This window comes from Balaenoptera ricei, chromosome 3, assembly GCF_028023285.1.
Source record: "Balaenoptera ricei isolate mBalRic1 chromosome 3, mBalRic1.hap2, whole genome shotgun sequence".
Classification (NCBI taxonomy): domain Eukaryota; kingdom Metazoa; phylum Chordata; class Mammalia; order Artiodactyla; family Balaenopteridae; genus Balaenoptera; species Balaenoptera ricei.
Genome location: NC_082641.1, coordinates 27,224,827 through 27,246,722, shown reverse-complemented (window position 1 = coordinate 27,246,722; position 21,896 = coordinate 27,224,827). Strand labels below are relative to the sequence as shown.

The window sequence follows — 21,896 nt, the reverse complement described above, 5'->3', positions numbered from 1 at the left end:
AAAACCAAAACAGCCTAAAATAAAGTAGATGCTTTTTATTTCACTCTGTGAAATAAGATCCCAGATCATCCAGGTATTTGGGGGGAGGGAGTGGTGAATGGGTAGGGATTTTAGGAAAAATGAAGAATGTATTCATTGTGAAGAATGAGAGAAAAAAACTGACAAGGAAACAATTGCCAAGTAGCATCCAGAGTCCAGTTGAGGTTGGAAGCCGTGAATTTATAGCAAATCACTATGTGTAGTTGTGAGATTTTTCTTTAGGAATAAGCATGTAGGCACCAAGAGGCTGGCTGGTTGGAAGGATCCTGGATTAGACGGGGTGAGGGAGCTGTGCGCCTATGGGCTGGAGGGCGATTGTTGTCCTCTACTGTGGGGTCTAATCTAAACAGACAGAGAAGGGAAGGAAACACGGGTGGGGATTCTGAAGCGGAGAAAATTGCCAGTTGCCTAGGGATTGGAGGGCCTGTTGAAATTGAAGCAGCAGAACCAGGAGGAAGGGGAGTAAGCTCCAGAAGGTCAGGAGGTTGTAAAGAAGGCATGAGATGTTTGATTTTGAGATCTCAGAGGTGGAGTGGGTTTGGATTGTGTCAGATCCTGGGTGTGGCCATGGAAGAAGAGTGGTTGACTTGACTTCTTTTGCCTTTGTCCCTCTCACCCATTCAGGTAATCACCATTTCTTAGCTTGATGGTTTAAAAGGTTATTCTATAGATGCAGAACTAAGCAAACAAAAAACCAAGTAGTAAACAGTGTTTATTTTTTTAAAATTACTTAAAAAAGGTTGTTTATAGAGACGTGGATTTACATAACTTGGCGACAACATTTTAAAAATGTACAGGCTATTTCATATTATTGCACTTACTCTTTAATAATATATAAGGCATTTTATTTTACATAAATAAAGGATAATGTATAATATCATACAACAGGTGTGGTGCCAACTAAAAGTCAACCCTAAAATTAAATGAGCTGTGTATGGGATGATAGAAATGAAACCCAGCCTACTTCAACCTTCACGGTATATCCTTGCAACTACGATTTACATGTTATAACAGTTACCATCATAGCTTATTGTGGATGACGGACCAGTTAAAAAACCAAAACAATGGAAGTTTTAGTAGGACAATACCATTAGTGTTCATGTCAGGAAGTTTGGGAATTTATTAGAGTAATTAGAAGTACTAGTCATGCCTTGAACACTGACGACAAATAAATAGCTTTCTATCTTAGGGTCAAAGTTTAGCTTTTGCTTCCTCCCTTAAATTCCAATTGTCGAATTCCAAGGGAACCCTTCTGGCAGGGTCCACTGGAAATGGCTGATGACTTGAATATAGTTCAGTGACCAGAGGGCTACCCTTGCACTCTTCAGATAAGAGGATTAGGAACTCTTAGAAGGAGACCAATTCCGCTGCTTCAGAAACTCCTGTCACACAGGACTGTGCATTTCTATGTAGGCACAGCTGGAAGAGTGGAGGCAAAAAATCGTTTTCAGTGTTGACTTCAAAGAGTCTCTCATCATTTAGGCAAGAAAGCAGAAGCCACAAAGCTGACCCCAGAGACTTAAAAACAATCTAGCATGCACCTTGCACTGACTTCCTATAGTATCCTACTTGGAACTGTAGTAGTGAAAAGTAGAAGCTAAATTAATCAGGTCTTTCTAGCTAACTCCTGAACTACATTCTCTTTTGTATAACCTGTTTAAAAATGAGAAATCTGGGCTCACACCAGCCAGATATTTCACTCCCATCTGAGAACCTCTCTGGGCCAGCTCCACAGAGGTTTACTGGGATTAGTCACTCAGAAATAGGTTAATTAAAGAAATCGCCGACATAAAACCTTAGCGTCACCATGCACGCAGGTATGCAACCTCACCCGTATTCCCAGGACTCAGCTGGCCTGCACCACCGAGGAAGTGGCTTGTACCTACGCAGTTCTGCTCGTTTACCTTGAAAGACTGACTCACCCTCGTTTTCCACCTTCTTATTATGTTTTGGTAAATGAAGCTGATGAGGATTTGAGTTTTAAGAAAAGAAGGTACAGTACGAGGGAGAAGAGCCAGCTTTGTGACGAGGAACAGCACACGGAATGGGAACAGTTACTGCGAAGAAGCTTGTGCTTCGGAAGGAGGGCAGCTGGGACGAGTGTCACAAGCAAGCGTGAGTCACAGCAGTGTTCTGCTGGGAAACATTTTTGGCAAAAGGAAGAATTTGCAAAACAGGAAAACAAAAAGAGCAGAACTTCAGTCACTGCAGACCTATGCCATTACACCCAGGTCAGGAAAATAGATCCAGTGCTTAGAAATGTTACATTTCTTAAGCTTGTTGAGAAGAGAAAGGGGGAAAAAAATCAGCCAAACAAAAGAAAGTCCCCTAAAAGGATTATTTTAAGTTCCTCTATTTGGATTATAAATCCAAGGACACTAAAAAGATAATTGATTTCTAAAACTTTAGTTTAAATTAGTGGTTGGATCTATAAAATATAGAAATGGAAACTCAGTGACAATGATATTTTTGCCTGCTCTTTTGTTGACCAGTCTTGAATTCAAATACTTATTCAAGACAAGTTCCAAACTAGATGCAAGGTGCTTTCAGAGCTGGAACTTTCTGCTCATTCTAAGCAGCAAAGTTCACGGCTGTTTAGTACAGTTTATCAGAACTGCATTCCCGTAAAATTGCCTTATGACGTACGCTTTTAGATCATGATCAACACTTCACGGTGATCAATAACCACCGAGTTAAACTATGCAGCCATACGTTGCACATTACACTCACTAAAAATACCACTTTCTGTATTTTGCTTTTTCATTTTTGGATAATTCCTGAGCTCAGCCTAACCATTAGGTCATAATTGATTTTCTTTTTTTCAAGTCTCATTTTCTTTTCAGGATAACATACAGACCCTACAGCTCCTTCCACTGAATGTGCCTAAAAGCATTCTGTCATTTACTTACTTACTTACAAAATTATATAAAACTATAGTCCTTTTTAGTTGTGACACTTGTGTTGCCCCTCAGACTTTGTTAGCTCCCCAGTTGCCAGGATTGAGTGTGTTGGGAGAGGTGGCTAGAAGGATACGGAGGTGTCACTATATGTTTCAAGTGAAGAAGGGCATGCCGCATCTTGTGTCCCCATCAGGAAACATAGAAGGTGTCGGGACAGGCACTGGAACAGAATGAACCCTCCTGGCCTAGGTGATCCAGGCAGAAGGTTTCTGAGTTCAGCTCCATTGCTGCTGCTTCATGTGTAAGTAAAAAACTGGAGAGTTGTTTGTTTTATCGTCCTTGCCACACCAGTGCTTCTGCGTTGTTTCAGGAACCCATTGTTTAAAGAAGTCAGTCATTCTGATTTGCTAAAGAAAGAAGGGAACTGAGAAAAGGAGATTCTGATTAATAAAAAATGTAACAAGCGCAATTAGTGTCACTACCAGTGCTTGTTGCATGAAGAATTCCTGTGCTTTCTAATTACTAACTGCACAGGTCCCTCTGGGACAGACTTCATAATATTCCAGGCATCGAAGTGCATGAGCCCAACCAGGGATTTCCCATTAATGGCAAGAACTTCATCTCCAGCTTCTATTGTTCCAGCTTGCTCAGCTGCACCACCTGAGAGAATAAATACAGAATAATAGTTTGGTACTTTCATAATATCCAGAATAAATTCCAGGTAAATGAAAAACTTACTTAAGTGAGAAATATCTCTAAACCATGTGCCTGTATTCTTCAGAGAGGGAAATTTTTCTTAAACAAGACACACAAAGCAAATACCCATAAAAAGAAATTTGACTACATAAAAAATTCAAATCTGTAACCCCTCTTTCCCCAAAACATAAGCAACTGACTATGGGAAGATATTTTGATTGTATTTAGTCAACAAATAAAATGAAACATTAGGGTTAATATCTAGCCAAGCTAAAGAACTCCAAATCAATAAAGAACACACCAAAAAAATCCAAATGACCAATAAAACAAGTTCAACTTCTACTCGTTAACAAATATAGTCTGATATACCCACATGCTGAGACTGTGATTACCGGCTCAGCAATGACTGTGGAGATTACTTAAATTATTACTTACACAAAATTTAACAGATTTCTAGACTACAGCTCTGGGTATGTCAGAGCAAGTTTATGAGCTTTTCTATTTACTTTCTTGCACATGCGCATCTAAAACAATCGTATTGAAGGAATGCACACTGGCTGTGCAGGTGAAAGGACATTAAAAGAGAAAAATTCCCAAGTTTGAAAATAATTTCCTCAGAAATATTTAATTAGATCTCAAAACACTGAGCAGATAAATCTACTTCGTTCTAAATTCCTGAAAATCACTGTTAAATATTATTTGATATCAATACACATGTAATTATAGTTGATTATAAAGACTGACAAAAAAATATAGCTGGAAGAAAGTGAGTTCAAATGCAACCCACTCAAGGACAAAAACATTTTATGTTGTTAATAACAGAGGCAGATGCTGTCATCGGAAAAGAGGTGAGCCTTCACCGTTACCGGTCCTACCGTGGGAGCAAAGAGACTGATTTAGTCCCCGTCATTGCTTTCTCAAGATACACATTTTTGGAAGTACCAAAGCACTGTTGTCTGACATGCCCAATTATACTGCGTTAGCATATTTCCCGTTCTAGGAATATTACCTAAAGGCCTCAAGCAGGTTATGTGAAACGAAAGAATTTTCTGAGTGTTCATCTGGGTCTGAGGACGTGGGCTTCCAACCAACCCAAACAGGAGGCTGTGAGTGAGGGGAAAGCACGTTGAATACCTGCAGGCAGTCAGACTGGCTTGGGTTCAATTTTGCGACTTCAAGCAAGTTACAGGTTTCCCGAAACCTCAGTTTTCTCATCTGCAAAATGGTGTTAGCCTGTCTCGTTCCCTCACTAGGTTATTACAGGGATCTAATGAGATGAAGCAGATGAAAGTCCTTGATGAACCACTCAGTACTGTTCAGACCAAAGGTAGTGCCAACTTTTGGACTTCTTATACACGAGAGAGAAATAAACTTTTCTTTAAACCATTGTTATTTGGGGATTTCTATTACATGGGGCCAAAGAGAATCCTAACTAATTTGATCAGGCTATGTCTCTCTCCATTTATTGAGGTTTTAAGAAAAATGTAGAACACTTTTATCTTTTTTCCAAAAAGGTCTTGCATAGTTTTCCTGTGACACACTCTTAGGTTCCTTACGGTCGTTACTGTGAATTGGTATCATACAATACTGAATCTGCGATTAGCCTTTTTTCCCCCGTTCAGCCCTGTTTTTGAGCTGGTCCCGGTTAATGGATATAGCTCTAACTTGCTTCTTGAATTGCTATATAGTTTTCCTTTCTATGGATGTAATATATTTTACTCATCATTTTGCTACAGATAGAAATTTAAACTGTTTTATAGCTTCCATTTTAGCAAGCACTGCCAAATTTTTCCCCAGAGAGAGGAACCATTGTATATACTTCTGCCAGAAAGTATGAGTGTTCTCCTTTCCCTACATCTTGCCAACACATCATATTATGAGATTTCTTATTTATGGCCAACCTGATTTTAAAAAGATGATTCCCAATAGTTATAATTTTCACCCAATAACTAATACAAGTTTGAGTGACCTTCCCTATATTTCTTGACCATTTAGGTTTTAACTTTTTCTATTTTCTATTCATTTCCTTTACCCAGATTTTCTATTTAGTATTTTTCTTTTTTTCTCAGCCACGCTGTGTGGCTTGTGGGATCTTAGTTCACTGACCAGGGATCGAACCCGTGCCCCCTGCAGTGGAAGCGTGGAGTCCTAACCACTGGACCGCCAGGGAAGTCCCATGTATTTTTCTTATTGAATTATAGTTCTTTATATATTCTGGAATTAGCCTTTTGTTGATTAAATACATTGTAAATATCTTCTTGTCGGTCACTTAGATTTTGTTTATGATATAATTTTTTGCCATATAGAAGTTAAACATTTTACATATGTATTCTTTCACGATGTGTTTTTGTGAAATTTTTTGCCATACAGAAGTTAAACATTTTACATATATATATATATATATATATATATATATATATTCTTTCATGATGTGTATTGTGTTATAAAACCCTCCCTATAGGGTTTTAAAATAATGGTTATTGCTGATATATAGGAGATTCTATTGTTTTTTTTTTTTTTTTTTTTGTATGTTGATTGTGAATTCAGCGATCTTGGTGAGCTATTTATATTGGCTTGACATTTGATTCTCTTAGATTTTTTCAGTCAGGAAGAACATACAATTTGCCAATAATGACGAATTGTATTCCTGTATTTCCAATCTTTATACCTCTTATCTTTTTCTTATCTTATTGTATTAACTGATATTCTTGGTAAAATGATACAGAAACATCTTTAAAAGCAGCCCAAACATAGTAAAAACAAAAACATTTTTAAAGTGTTAAAATTTTTTTTAAAAAGCAGCCCAGATATTAGTAGTGACAGTGTTCTACCTGGATGGCTGCCGCTTCACACAAGAGGTTACAAGTAACTGTTTACTGCATTTTTTTCATCAGTAAAATCCCCGATCTTCCAGAGAGCTTTAGGGAAATATGATATTTAACTCACTTATTACTCAAAGAATTTTTTTGTATTAGATTGATGCAAGAAATTGAAGATTGCTATATTGCTTTTGGTGTTTGAGCTAAAAGGCACAGGAAACCAAGATAAACAGAAAACCTGTACCTGTACTTAAATTTGTAAGTATGAAATAAAGGTAAGATGATGAAATCTTTGGGCAGAGCTCTAAGCCTCTACAAAGAAACTAGATTTACCAGTCTCCAAAGAGTGAAGGGGAGGGATCTGTATAATATTCAGAAATCCTTGAATGCCTTTTCCCAAGAGTAAATCTGCAGGCCTGCACACAAGGGCACTGGAAATGCTCATCTGTGGAACAGGTGCTTCTTTGTATCAATTCTTCCTCTCTATCCATTTATATAGTTTCATGGATTTCTAGCCAGATGCTAGAGACAAAGGCCAGGAAGTCACCCAGGACATTGTCCTTGCTCTGCTGGAAGGAGATCTGGGGGATGCTCATCTCCCCTGGGGCTGCTTCTCCACTTCAGTGCTGCAGATTCCATGGGATTCCTGGGCCTGGCCTCCCAGTCTCCACCTGGGCTGCTGCTTTAGCCACCTTCAGCTTCTGGCTGTTTGGCTCACAGGCCAGAAAATCCTTTTTAAGCTGTGAGCTTCTTGGCCTGCGGAGGCTGCGTGTCCTGTGGCTGATCACAGTGGCGGTGACTCCGGCACCCTTCACTGTGTGTCCTAAACACCTCCATCTTGCTGTTTTAGGCTCAGTCCTCTGAAGGTTAGTCTGTTTTCTGGCATTCATGCTGCCAGTCTGATTACTGCCTTTGTGAGCAAGCTGCAAATTTTCTGTGTGCTTTTTTTCTTTAATTAATTTTTATTTATTTATTATTTATTTTTGGCTGTGTTGGGTCTTCGTTTCTGTGCGAGGGCTTTTCTCTAGTTGTGGCAAGCGGGGGCCACTCTTCATCGCGGTGCGCGGGCCTCTCACTATCGCGGCCTCTCTTGTTGCGGAGCACAGGCTCCAGACGCGCAGGCTCAGTAGTTGTGGCTCACGGGCCCAGTTGCTCCGCGGCATGTGGGATCTTCCCAGATCAGGGCTCGAACCCGTGTCCCCTGCATTAGCAGGCAGATTCTCAACCACTGCGCCACCAGGGAAGCCCTCTGTGTGCTTTTTAAGTTCTTTATATTTTGAAACTTTTTTGTGATACATCAAGGTTTGGGTTTCTATAAAATTCATCCTGTTTTGCCCTTGATGAGAATTTTCAGCCTGAATACTCCTGTTTTTTTTCAATAGTCATGACTTCTCCAAATATTTCCTTTCTCGTGTTCTTTTTTTTTCTTTCTTTCTTTTTCTGGCACTCCTCAATATTTCCTCCTCATCGCTCATCACCCTTTTGTAATTTTTATCTCTTTTTTCCCTTGTGCTGCAGTTTTTCTGGTTTCTTCTTTCTTGATTTTTATAAATTCTCTCTTTGTAAGGATTTAGTATACTTTTTAATTCTATTTATTAATTTAAAAATATATTTGACTGCCTTTTTGCTAATGGGCTTCTCTGTGTGTGTCTGTTTTAACATATCTGCCTGTTTCTTTTGAATACCCTCTTGCCTTGTTTCATGGCTAATATTCCTGCCTTAATTTTTTAATGGACTTTCTTGTTTATTGTGTCTGTTGGCGATTTCCTCATGTACTTTGTACACTTTGTTTTAGAGCTCTTGCTTAAGAGTGCTCTTATAGTCAGACAGTTTCACGCTTGCCTTAACTTGCCTTTCTGTGTTCTACTGCTGTCCAGTTAACATGTATAGGGTTTTCCCTTTACCCTGGTACCGTGAGTCTAGATGTCACACACAGCAGAGGCCTGGCTCCTGATTTATGCCTGTCCTCTGCTTGCCCCAGGGATCGTGAGCAAACAGCCTGTTTCTGGCTGCCACCCATTTACAGTTTGAGTGTGTGCTAGACTGGAAGAAAGTAGACGGGAGCCGTAGATATCACTGGACTAGTTGGCAGATACGAAATCTCTTTATACACTTGAATAATTCATTTTATGATATTGGACAGTTCCCAAAAATCTCTTCAGCTGAATTATATTAACAATATCAGTATATATGTATATGTTTTAATACTAACAATATCAGTATAAATATATATTGAATATATGAAACAGTATTATAGTATAATAAAATATTACATATAATAGGATATATAATCAGCATATATGTATATATATATATAAATATATCATTAGTATAATTGTTAATATAATTGCTCAGCTCAGGGACCTGAAGAGATAATTTTGAGAACTGTCCAAGATCATAAAATGCATTATTTAAGTTCATGAAGAGACCTCATATCTACCAACTATTTCAATAATATCTACTGCTCCCATATTACTTTCTTGAAATCCAGTATTTGCAATTTTAAGTGAATATGACCTTGACCAATGTTAAGTACCCCTGACTGGCAATTCTGATGGCATTACTTAGCTTGCTGTGTTCACATCCGTAACAGCTAATCGTAAGTAAGAACACGAAGACAGGAGCATGGAGTTAGGGGATACAGTATTGAGGTTGGGGGCACAGACTCTGGAGCCTGGGTTCAAGCCTGATTCTGCCACTTAATCTGTGTGACCTTAGGTGCCTGCATAACTCCCCTGTGGCTCAGTTTCTTCTTTGGTAAGACAGGGATGATAATAATAGTACCCATCCTATAGAACTGTCATGTGGATGACATGAGTTAAAACGTGTAAAATGCTCACAAACAGGGCTGACACACCGTAAACCCTGTATGTCAGCATTAAACACATTGCAGATTTTTTAAAACAAATTTGATTTCCAAATGGAAGGCACTGACATACACAGAAAACTGGTACTAGGCAGCAGATTGGGGTTTCTAGAACATTACCTTTGTACACTCTTTTAATGAACAGGGGCCCATCTCCAGACATAGACGATTTCCCTCCATCCAGACTCAGTCCCAGCCCAGCCGAGGTCTTCAGCACTTCAACACACAGAGCCTCGTGTGCACCTGTGCTTCTCCCTGCAGCGACAGTGTTCGTAAAGATGATGATGACTGACAGGGAACCGCAGCCCCTCCTGCCCGGTGCCCCCAGGTGTGTTCCCTGGGCACCCTCGAGTCCCGTCCACCTTGAAGTGCTGATAACGACATCTGAGACCAACTTTAGGGTTGCTCTCCCAAATCTAGAGCTGTGTTCCTGCTGTCCCTTGCCCCGCTAAGCACTCTCTGCAAGCACGGAGAAGGCATTTATGCCCAAGCAGAAATCCCCAGAAGCCAAACTGCTCTTGTCAACCCCAGATAGTCGGTGCACATCATCTCAGTGGAGACTGAAGTCACGCTTGGGGAATCAGATTTGATTTCCTGCCAACCTTGGCAGCCGACGGCAGCAGAGCGTCACAGCCTGGTACTGACAACCTGCAACACCCAAATGCCAGGCCTCACATGAGACGTGGAGCTTCCTTCCTTCCCCTTCTGCTCCTGTGAGGGGTACCCCTGCCTCTGGTTGTCTGTCTGCATCACACACTAGCTGCCTTCATTGCCATCTCCTGGCTCCACTGTGGGGAGCGCGTTTCCTTGGCGATGCCTGCTTCATAGCAACGAGCCTGTGCCTACTTTGTGTGCTAGTGTGGAGAGGCTGGGCTGGGGTCTATCTTGGGGGTCTGAGTAGGGATTGTAAACTTGCCTTTTGTTTCCCTTACTTGCTTGCTGTATCAGTGAAGGATGTCTGAGTCGAGTGGAAAGGGCACTTGATTGCTTGGGAGGCAGGGGAAGGACCACAAACAGATTAAAACTGTCCACTTGGGGTTGAGGCCAAGCCAGAATCACTGCCTTTGAATGTAATGGCCAGTCCATTCTTGTGGTTTAGAGAAGGCCACTCCACATGGTCTGAAAGAAACTTACTAGCAGTGGGAGCAGCACCGTTTTTCAGTAGGTCATTTTACTTGCAGTTAAACAGGAAGACAGGCCCACACTGGACTCACCTGGGGAACCTTAAGAAGACATGGATGCTGGTCCCCCATCCCACCACCCACACCCCTCAGAGTTTGACTTAATTGAGCTGGGGGATTTCCTGGGGATCAGGATTTTTTAAAAGCTTCCCAGGTGCCTCTGACATCAAGCCTACTGCATCAGGCCCCAAGTGGGCTGCTCAGTGCATGTTAAGGCATAATTGCATAGGATCTGGTAGAGCCCCGGGCAGGGGGATCTTAAGGAATAGGAATACGAAGAAATAAGTTTAAGCCCTGAATGTGCTTGCAATTTGATAACTTTGTAGAGGTTGGTTCAAGGCCAGATGCCTTGAAGGTGCCACAGGAACACTTAATGATTATAAATTTCGGGATAGTCTTCCATATCTGAGTTCCTGAGTCTTAAAAGCTCTGAAAGCTGTTAGGACTAAGTGCCTGGTGGTTTCCTTTGACAGGTTACGTTTCCAGGATCCCATTGAAAATACACCAAACAGGGAATTCCCTGGCGGTCCTGTGGTTAAGACTCAGCGCTTTCACTGCCAGGGCCTGGGTTCAATCCCTGGTCGGGGAACTAAGATCCCACAAGCCGCGTGGCCAAAAAAAAAAAAATACACCAAACAGTTGAGACAGTGCAAGGGCAAAGGTGAGCATGACAAGGTCTGATAAATAAGGTGTTTCCCTGTACTGGGAAGGGCTTTAGCTTTCTAGAAGAATGAGAGCAAGACAACAGAGCAGAGAGAAGACTAAGAACACCCCCAACACTGTGGAGGCATCTGGACAAGAAGAGGTTCTCATTTGTTCAGTGGAATCAGTGCCATTCTCAGCAAAGTCATTGCAAATAGCTCAGGCCCCTGCTGGTTGCTGAACTGGTACCTTACCTGTTCCAGGCTCCAGGGGGCTGGTCTTTCTGGACAGCAAGCCCTTCCCATTGGCCATGGGAGGCTCCTGCCTGAGGGAGGGCCTGGGCCGATCACTCCCTTTCTTGATGACCACGAGGACATCTTTGTGCAGCTGTGCCTGGTGCAGAACCTTCAGGACCTCCCCGTGGGCTAAGCCAGCCAATGAGGCGCCGTTGACGGACAGAAGGAAATCCCCTCGGCTCACGGTCCCTTCCTGAGAAGCTGCCCCCTGAGAAAACACCCTGTGGATCTGGGACAGGAGAGGACAAAAGCCAAGTTCATTTATGACCTCCAGTAAAAGCAAAAGGGCAAATTTGTAGTAAAGGAGCTATCTAATGGCAAGTTTTCCAAATCATACAAACACTTGGTTTATCAAAAACATTCCGTGTGAGGAATGGGATTAAAAATGTCAGTACCAGCACCTCAACACATTTTTACTCTATTCATGCTAGCATCTCAAATGTGTCTGGCACTCCACGGGGCCATAAGAGTAGAAAGATGAACAGGACCTGGCTTCGTCCAAGGAAGGTGGCCTCCCTAGTGATTTCAGAGGCTTTTGAATGATAAAAAATTTTAAGTTTTTGATCTTGAGAAAGAAGTGATTTATAAGCAAATGCAAGTTTTGGTCCGTTAGTTCTAATGTCCTTCCAATGCTTAAACCAATAAAATGAGGTGAATATGAGGATATAGACAACTGTGTTTATATGTATCATCATCTTAAAGGTCACTCGCTATGTGTTAAAAGTGCGTCTCCCAATGCAAATCAAAACTATAACGAGGTATCACCTCACACCAGTCAGAATGGCCATCACCAAAAAATCTACAAACAATAAATGCTGGAGAGGGTGTGGAGAAAAGGGAACCCTCTTGCACTGTTGGTGGGAATGTAAATTGATACAGCCACTATGGAGAACAGTATGGAGGTTCCTTAAAAAACTAAAAATAGAACTACCATATGATCCAGCAATCCCACTCCTGGGCACATACCCTGAGAAAACCATAATTCAAAAAGAGTCATGTACCACAATGTTCACTGCAGCTCTATTTACAATAGCAAGGACATGGAACCAACCTAAATGTCCATCAGCAGATGAATGGATAAAGAAGATGTGGCACATATGTACAATGGAATATTACCCAGCCATAAAAAGAAAAGAAATTGAGTTATTTGTAGTGAGGTGGATGGACCTAGAGTGTGTCATACAATGTGAATTAAGTCAGAAAGAGAAAAACAAATACCGTATGCTAACACATATATATATGGACTCTTAAAAAAAAAAAAAAAAATGGTTCTGAAGAACCTAGGGGCAGGACAGGAATAAAGATGGAGACATAGAAAATGGGCTTGAGGACACAGGGAGGGGGAAGGGTAAGCTGGGACGAAGTGAGATAGTGACATGGACATATATATATACTACCAAATGTAAAATAGATAGCTAGGGGGAAGCAGCTGCGTAGCACAGGGAGGTCAGCTCGGTGCTTTGTGACCACCTAAGAGGGGTGGGATAGGGAGGGTGGGAGGGAGATGCAAGAGGGAGGAGATATGGGAACATATGTATAACTGATTCACTTTGCTATAAAGCAGAAACTAACACACCATTGTAAAGCAATTATACTCCAATAAAGATGTTAAAAAAAAAAAAACACTGTGTCTCTTTGTCAATGATAACATTATGTACTACTTTCCCCACTTTTCTGTTTGTTTTGGTGGCAGGGAACAGACACCAGCATTCTTTGAACCCACTGACATGAATTCTGTCCTGATCAAATTCTGAGGCTGCTTCAGGAGTGACTCTTCCGACAGCATCTCGACATTGTCACTTACCACAATTGATTTTGGCTCCACATCTGTCCCTCCTGCCACACTGAATCCCAGACCTGAGCCTTCTTTTTTATTCAAGACTATGAAGTAAATATCTTCTTTATTCTAGTGAAAAGAAACAGAAACAAGTATATCCCTTGTGCCAGAGTAAGGAAGTTCTGATGTCAGTCCTCCCGCAGTATTGCAGAGCTTGTCACCACTAGCCCCAGTGGTTCTTTAGGCACTTCCACACAATACTGGAAGCGGAGAGGCCATCTTGAATATCCTGCCTTCCTCCTTGGTGGTGCTTATGTGGAGTTTTGAGGGTCTATCCTGTAGCTATAGAACCACCAAGGTCATATGAACCAGGATAGTGGCAGGGACACGGGACACTTTAGAAGTCATTCTCGGCACCAGACTGTGTGTTCCCAAATCTGATCACAGCACATAATTCAATCATGAAGGGATTTCTTTACAATTAGAAAATTCTAAGTCTGCAATTGAGCAAAGCCCATGTTGTCAGCAGGAGAGAGAAGTATAGGTGCCAAGAGACAGGACAAGAGCACATTGAGGCCGTTAAGTTTTACGTCCCACCTTCCACCATGTTCAGCTTATTGGATTTTCGGTGCAATTAATGAACTGGTAGTCATAAAACACAAAGTATGCTGAAAAATAGTACATTAAAACAACTTGTCAACTCATATTGAGACTAGAACATTCTTAGTAGGGTCCTAGGGTTAAGTAACAAAAGACCGTCCTGTGTTCCAAGCATCAATCAAAAGATTGATGCTTGGAATAAAAGCATTTAACTAAATGCTTAAAAAGATTTTAAAATTAAAAAAAAATTAGCTGGGCTAATTATTCTGAATTTGGACTTCCTTCACACACACGCTAGATAAGATTCAGCATCATTTTAAAGACCTGCATTGCTAGGTTTCCCATGAAGTGATTTATAATCCATCAATTCAAGGTGTTCTCAAACATGTTGATAGAAAAAGAATCTAATAATAACCCTCCAGGATTGCTTTGACAGAGAGAAAGTGAAAATGTTGGAAGAGAAAACCACCTCTGTATTGTGCTGGGGAAAGAAACCAACATTTAAAATAAACAGTGTTTAGTCCTATTAAGTCCTAAAGAGTAATCCCAAGCATTTTACACCTCTCTAAAGAAGTTCATTCAAACCAAAGCTCCATGTGCTAACACTAGAATATCGTGCAGAACTGTCGGGGGCTGGGATTTTGACTTCATGGGCAAGTCCAAGTGCATATATGCTCAGACACTGTTCACTGGAGAGAAGAATGATGACTATGCTTTCTCACAAAAACAGGAACATGTGGTCTGGGAAATGATCTCAGATATTTAAATGCCTTATTGGAGCAAAGACAGTATTTGAAAATGAGAATCTCCTGCATTCTAGGCCATATCACCAAAATTCTAATTTATTCAAAGTCTTCTTCCAGTTGTGTTTGAGGATACAAGTCGTCTAGAGGCTGATTGCCAGGCCAAGTGTTGCCTCTTTGAGAAACTTAATTAGCACAGCATCAGGGAAGCTAGAAGCACCTCAAGAGCTCTCCAAGGTTTGGGCGTGTTGAAGTCACAAGACCAGGGCTGTTTCCTGACTCTCTCTAATCTCTCACAGCACCTCCAGAGGTCACAGGAAGTCACTGTGTGCAGGGCCGTTTTCAACACCTACAGACCATACTCTTTGGAAAAAAGCAAGGCAGGAAACTTCTGAAGATGGCAGAGAGAGGAGATCTCTACTCACAGCTCCTCTCTGAAATTAACTGAAGACAATTAGAAAAAGAGATAAAAGCAAGCTGCATTCTGATCAAAGGAGGAATAATCTTCAACACCTGCTGGTGGTGAATATGCAACCAGGCTGAGGGGGTGAGGGAGGCCCAGAAGATGACCCCAGGGTGGCGCTCAGCGCCCCGTTCACACAAAAAGTCTCTGCTTTGTCTGTGGTCCCTGACAGTGTGCCTCTCACTTGTGAGGCTGGTTGAGACTTTTTGGTTTTCACCTCATGTCTAACACCGTAAAATGTCTGGAGCAAAGAGCCTGGCAAAGTGTGAACCCACTGAGCCACCTTGACTCAAAATCCCAGAGTAAGGTTTTCATGCTTTGTAACAGAAGGAGGAAGGGAGAGGATGAAATAGTCCCTCATCCTGAAAGTAAAAAACGCAGTATGTCTCAAGGTGTTTCCTAACTTTACAGACCCAAACCAGGGGCCGAGAATCCAAAGGCAGTGGAAGCTGAAAGGAACTGGTCTCTATTCCATCCCATCTCCTCTCCATTCTGGCTCATTCCTTATTAGATGCCAATGTCACAGCCCTGCTGGGTAATATTAGAATTTCTGGAGCAGTGTTCTCGGGTGACATCCGTGACCCAGGTACATTACCACTCAAGAAAAACTGTTCATGTTTGCTTTTCTTCTCTGGACAGAAAATATTCATATATTAGGGTTCAAATCTCAGTGAACAGTTCTGAGAAATTAATGTGCTCCAGGGTTAGATATGGACCATTTCTTTTGTTATTGTTTATTGTCACATCCAATTTACTGAAAAACTTTACTTGTAATGACTAATCAGCTTCTTTGAAGCTCTTACACTTAGGGCTGGGGTAGGGCTACACAGCCGTTAAGTCTCATTTCCCCAGCAGGTGGCTCCCTTGACAGGTAGTTTATGTCCAGTTAGGTGGACAAAGGTACTTGTGCCCATTCCCCGACAGTTCCAGGATGCCTCGTCCTATTCGGAGGACTCACTGCAGACAAACCAAGTGCGGGGGGGGGGGGGGTGGTGGGGGTGGGTAGGGAAGATGGTAACTCATCACTGCTGGGGAATTAAAACACCAGCCTGGCACCTAAAAATTCAAGACAAGCAAGCTACAAGCGAGACAGAAGTCAGGCTAAGCTGTAGGACTCGCTACACAGCCCTCGGAGAAGGGCCCTCCCAGGCCCTCAGCCCGTGGCACACGCCTGAGCACTGAGGTGGCAGCGGTCCCATCTTCCTGTGTTTTCTGTATTTCACTCACCTCTGATTGTGCTTTCGCTTCCTGAATGAGAGCTAGGACAGTAGATTTTGACTCCACTGACGACAAAACAGACTGTAGTCTTTGCTGATCCTCCGCTGAGACCAGGAGTTGATGCAAACTAAATAATATAAATATATTTGAAGAACATTAAAGAAAAAAGCAATTTCTCCATTTTGCTAGGATGCATTTAGAATGATCTCCTTTCTACCGTATTGCAGGTATTTTCTGATTTTCACGCTCTCTTTTGGTCGTAACTCCCACTCCAAACTGCTTGAAGAATTCTGAATGTTGAACGGGAATTTCATTCACTGCTGATAGCAGTGGGAATTCCTATAGATTTTGGGATCCCTCCAAGATGTTAGGAGACCAATGCCAGAGTTTAACAGAAAATTTCAGACATATTAAATATTCTATAGGCTCCAGTGAAACATTTTAAAACACATTAGAAATTTCCCGTTTGACTCCAGTCACCCTCAAAGGCCCCGATTCTCCCCTGAGCGTCGGCTTTCCCTGTCCAACCATCTCTCTCGCTCGCTCTCGGCACTTCTGTATAAGTGCCCTAGCCTACAGAAGCCTCTCTTTAGAGCAATATTTTGGCAAACACTTTTCCCTGCAGGCACTTTATTTTCCCAGTAATGATATTAAAACCAAAATTGGAGGCTGGAATAGAAAAAGGACGTTTAGTGGAATTTATTCAGTGAAATCTAAATACAGTCTGTTGTTTAGCTAATAGTGTTGTTCCAATGTTAACTTCTTACTTTTGACAAATGGACCGTGGTTACGTAAGATGTTAACATCAGAAGCAGCTGGGTAACGGGTACAGGGGAAGTCTGCACTATCCTTGCATAATAAAACCAGTCCATCAAAAAAAAAGTTTAATTACATAAAAGGGCAGGGGTGGATACTTACTTAACTGACCAACTTTTTCCGGAAGGCAGATCCTGGGTGGTCTCACCCACATCGTGGGCTGAACTGGGTGCCCCAGGCTCAGTGGCTTTAGGGCTGCTTCCCCCTGGACAGGCCCTGTCCGCCCCCTTCACGGGCCATGAAAGGGCAGTGGACCCGTTGAGGCCTCCAGCAGGGGAGCCAAGTGACCTCTGGGGGACGATTTCCAGCTCGGTTTTGAAGAGCACGGCAGTCGGCCCAGCCGAGAAGTCCTCGCTGCAGAGCTTGTCGAGGTCAGGCATGCTCAGGGCTCTCAGCTCCTGCAGCTTCGAGCGGGACAAAAGTGAAGCCTGGCTGTGACGCACCGAGGACTTGTTTCTCTTGGCGGGAGAGGCCGGGGTCACCGTGGGGGTGGGGATTCCCGAAGGACCAAGTGATCTCTTTGGGTCTGAGTCAGCGCCCTTGTTACCAGCCTCCACTGGGCTCTGCCGGGAGGCTGTCAGAGTCATGCTGGACGGGGACTTGGTCATCGGGGGAATGAGGGTGCTGGCTTCACCTTGGCTTTCACTGCAGGAACTCAGGCTGCGTCTCAGCAACCTCGCTGCTGGGTCACTGGAGTGGCCGAGGTTCCCGGACGCCACGCTGCCTGAAGACCGCCTCACAATGGGAGGCTTGGAGCTTACCGACAGAAAGGGGGAGGCCCCGGACTTGGCCGTGGGCCGGTCAGAATTGGCCAGGTTCTCAAAAGACTTGATCCTCTGCTTCACAGAGAAAAATGAGGTAGATTCATGGGGCCAGTTCTGCTCAGAGTAGTAGTATCTCCTGGTGACTTTGATTTTGTCTGTGAGTAGGCAGCTTGTTTCCTGCACTGATAGGACATCCCCTTCGTCTGTTGTTGGAAGGTTCCTCGAAGTCTCCAGCAGGGGCTTTACGCTATACACGCCCTGTCCATTAACCAGGCTGAGAACACTGCCTCTGGACGCCTTGGCCTCGAGGAGGCCCCCACTGGTGGCAGGGATCTGGCTGTCCCGAGGGGCGCGCCCTGGGCTGTGTAGGGCATGACCCTCCCGGCCGAAATGGCTGGAGAACTGGGCCGGCATGGAGTAGGTCCTGGTTGCTGGCCTTGGCGTGAAGTAGGGATGGTCACCCAGCGCCGGGCCCACTGTCGTGCCGTTCCTGGACATCCCCAGGGAGTCTGCCCTCTGGTCTGACTTTCCCTGGCAGGGATCTGCCGTTTTAGCCGGCAGCCGCGGGGAGGAGGAGGAGGAGGAGGAAGTCTGTTTCGCCCTGCTGACAGACCGCTGCACTTCCTGCTCCACCGGGGAGGCCCGAGGCGTGCGTGAGGATGGATGATTTGGGGATGACTCCACTGACTGGTGACACAGCCTGAATTCACTCTTCTCCTGACAGTTGCTCTGGGCCAGGAACCCTCCCTGTCTGTCACTTTCAGCTGGCTTGTCACCATACGCATTCTTCGGCATCCTTTCAGAAGAGATCTCAATGATTTTCAGCTGGTTGGTCCTTTCGAGGGGCTCACCAGCGATTATTTTGCTTCTTTTGTCGCCAGTCCCTCCGGCCTGGAAGGCTTCTGCTGCTGAGTCCATTTGGCTGGACGGGGGCTGCTCGCCCTGCCCGGTAGGGGGGACCTCCCACTTGCCGGCCGCTGTGGACACGCCACTCCTTGGTGCCATGGGACTCAGCAGCCCAGGGGACGCAGGGGGAGCCTTGCTCTCTGGACCACACTTTGGAGATCCGGGGGCAGCCGGGCAGCCTCGGTCCGGTTCTGAGTGCACAGCCGGGTGGGGCCTACTGCACGCACCTTGCTCAGGAAGGGTCTTGGGGGAGCTCAAGGGCGAAATGAACATCCTGATGCTGGTGTCGGATGCCGAGGGCTTCAGGGAGCCTGGGGTGCCCTGGGGCAGCCTGCCCTCCACACACTGCGGGGGCTGGGGGGAGGCTGCGGCACTTCTGTCCGGTTCCTCCTGGTCACCTGTGTGGAACCGGCGTGATGCCACCTTAGAAAGCATTTTGTGGGAGCTCTGGGGTGAAACAAGGGCTTTCCTGTGCTCTGTGCCCCCGGCCTTCCCCGGGTGAGTGGCTGGGGCCTCGGAGTTGACTTTGCTTTTGCTTTTGATGCTCAGTCTCTTCAGCTTAGGGCCGGCTTTGGGTTTCTGACAGGTACTCAGAAGGGTTTCCATGGAGCTTTTTTTAGGCAGGTCTTTATTCTCGGGACTCAGCCGGGGAGGGGGGCCATCCGGTACGGCCACCCCCTTCCTGTGGCTGGAGCTCAGCGCCTGATCCTTGGGGTCGGGCCTTCTGGCCGGCATCGTGGGTCGGTCCGTTTCACTTTTGCTCTGCGGATGCGTCCCTTGGTTGCTTTTATTTATCTCTTTAAACCAGGCCATGATGGGCCGTCTGGAGATGGGTTTCGGCTTCGGCAGCAAGTCGTCCGGGTCTTGAACTTCGGAGATGTGCAGGTTTGCCAGAGCCAGGTCTCTGTTCTCGGGGACGCACGCCCTGAAGGCGCCCCGGTTTCCAGTGGCGTGAACATTTGTTTCCTGTTCTTCGGGCGGGGTCTTGTCCTCCAGCCAGTCATGCTCCAAGCCGTTCACCATGTTAGGAGAGCCGAGGGTGCCCGGGGGCCCGGGGACAGGCCTGGGGACGGGCGGAGGCTGGGCGGCTTCCCCGGGGTCCTCGGCAGCCCGTGCATCCTGGGGCGTCTCCGGCTGCTGAGGGCTCGCGTCCGAGAGAAGAGGCAGCCGTGGAGGGCCCGGGGCTGCTGGGCCCAAGGCTCCCGGCGCGGAGGAGGCGGCGTCGCCGGCGGCGTCTCCCCTCGCCCGGCTTAGGGCTCCGCGCTTCGGTGGCAGGGCTCTGGCGAAGGCAGGGCAGGCGGCGCCCTGGGCAGGAGCGAGAGCGGCGGCCGCGGGGGGATCGGGGGCGCCCTTCGCGGAACAGATTTCAACCTGCTCCTCCTCAGACTCCGTCGTGTCTCCCTTGTGAGAAGCCCCACGAGGACGAGGACAAAGACGAGGACGGGACCAGCTGTCCCTGGCGGGAGCTCGGGGGGCTTCAGTGAGCGACTCGGGGTCCGAAGATGAGTCCTCAGCATCTCCGTACATGGACGAGAGGGACGGCTCCGTGCTGTCGCCCAGGCCCGACAGCGATGTACTGTCTTCGTGTTGGCTGCTGAGGTTTCTAGAGTAGCTGCTCAGAAGGCTTTTGTTCACAGTAAAATGTCTGTCGGGGTTGATGGAATCCAAAACCGAAGGCTGGTGGGCCCACTGCGGGGAAGCGGCTGGACCGGCAGCCGCGGGCCTCCTCGGGCCGGGGGCCTGGCTCCCCGAGTCCGGCTCCGGCTCGGCCCGCGGTGGCCCCGGGCCAGCGCGCTCCCGGCTCAGCCCGCCCCCTTTCCCGGCCGGCGGAAGCCTTGCTCCGGAAGCATCCAGCTCCTCCAGGAGCCTGTCGATGTCAGTCACGGGGCTGCTCCCGCTCCCCCGAGGGCAGCCGGGCCCCGCGGCACCGCCACACCCCTCGGGGGCCTTGTCACTCGGTGACGGCAGGCAGGGGCTGGCCCGCGGCGCCCTTGCAGACCCAGAGTCTGTTCCTGGGGGCAGAGCCGACCCCCGGCAGTTTCCAGGGACGAGGGTTCCCGTGGTTCGCAGAGCCTCGCTGTGGTGACCCGGAACCCCCTGTCTCTTCTCCAGGGTCGTGAGGTCTCGTGACAGCATGGCAGTGGCCGGAGATGCCCCCTCGGCCGTGGGTCCCGCTCCGCTGTGGGCAGCGGCCTTCCTGGTGGCGCGGGGCGAGCTGGCTTCTGGGGCCGCTCCGGTCTCGCTGAGGTCAGGATAAGCTGTCGCCATCGTCCCCGGGGATGCACTGTCCTCAGACTCAGGCGCCCTGGGTGACTCTGTCTCTCCGGGGTCCTCGGGTGGCCTCACTGGCCCTGCGTGCGCTGAGGTCTCGCTGGGGTCAGGGTGCACCGCCCCCTTCTGCCCTGGGGAAGGGAGGGGGCCTGGGGAGCCGTGGGGTCCTGTGTAGAGAATGTAAACAGAAGGTGGGTGGCGGGGGACATACGGGGGCGGGGGGGGGGGAAGGTGAGAAAATAGAAAACCTCTCAATTAAAAAAGTGGAAAACTGTAAACAGCCTCGATTTTTTGGTCTTGTTCAGAAAGACATCCCACAGCCTAAATGTAGGCTTGTTTTTGTCTCTAAAATTACAGAGTGCTCACATCTAACAAATACCACCAAGCTTTAGAGGCTCTAAAATAACTCAAACTGGATGGCAGAAGGAACCTCTGCTTCTGCCCTTTTTGGTTGTTTATGAAGATGGGGGACACCAGAAATCCTTCACTTGGGTTTCTGTGCACCATCTGCCCTCTGATGGCAAACCCCACAGGAGTCAGGCCGTTGTTCTGTTTGATTCTGCAAACCTCTCAGTCCCTGGCTGATCACGTCGGGGTTTAGCCCCATGCCGTGGGCTGTGAGCCACAGAGTAAAGTAAAACAGTCCAAGCAGGGTACTTGAGGGCCTTACTGCTTCGTGCAGGAGAGGAGGCTAATTGGGGAAAACACATGGAATGCTCCAGACAGATGGAAGCCTGTCCTGAGCTCCAGTGTGTCCTGACCAGGTTCGGGGGCGTGGGTGACCTAGGAGGTAAGATTGTCCCGGGAAGCTGTGACAGGAGGGTCCGGACCTGAGTGGGGTTCTGGAGGGATAGTTTGATCAGAGACCGATGAGAAGGAAGGTAAGGAAGGAAAGGGAG

At 46.1% G+C, this 21,896-nt stretch overlaps 1 protein-coding gene across 7 annotated transcripts in view; it reads right to left on the bottom strand.

Annotated features, from left to right (window-relative positions):
• Positions 1–758: 758 nt before the first annotated feature.
• The window catches only part of PDZD2 (PDZ domain containing 2), a 373,404-nt gene continuing 352,266 nt past the window's right edge, over positions 759–21,896 (bottom strand). For all 7 annotated transcript variants that reach the window (XM_059916168.1, XM_059916167.1, XM_059916169.1 and 4 more), the window contains 6 exons: positions 17,159–21,164; positions 16,250–16,367; positions 13,244–13,345; positions 11,398–11,668; positions 9,441–9,575; positions 759–3,599 (listed from right to left, as the gene is read on the bottom strand). In XM_059916168.1, the coding sequence (XP_059772151.1) occupies positions 3,418–3,599; positions 9,441–9,575; positions 11,398–11,668; positions 13,244–13,345; positions 16,250–16,367; positions 17,159–21,164 (4,814 nt within the window). In that variant the 3' untranslated portion in view covers positions 759–3,417. The remainder of the gene's footprint in view (positions 3,600–9,440; positions 9,576–11,397; positions 11,669–13,243; positions 13,346–16,249; positions 16,368–17,158; positions 21,165–21,896) is intronic.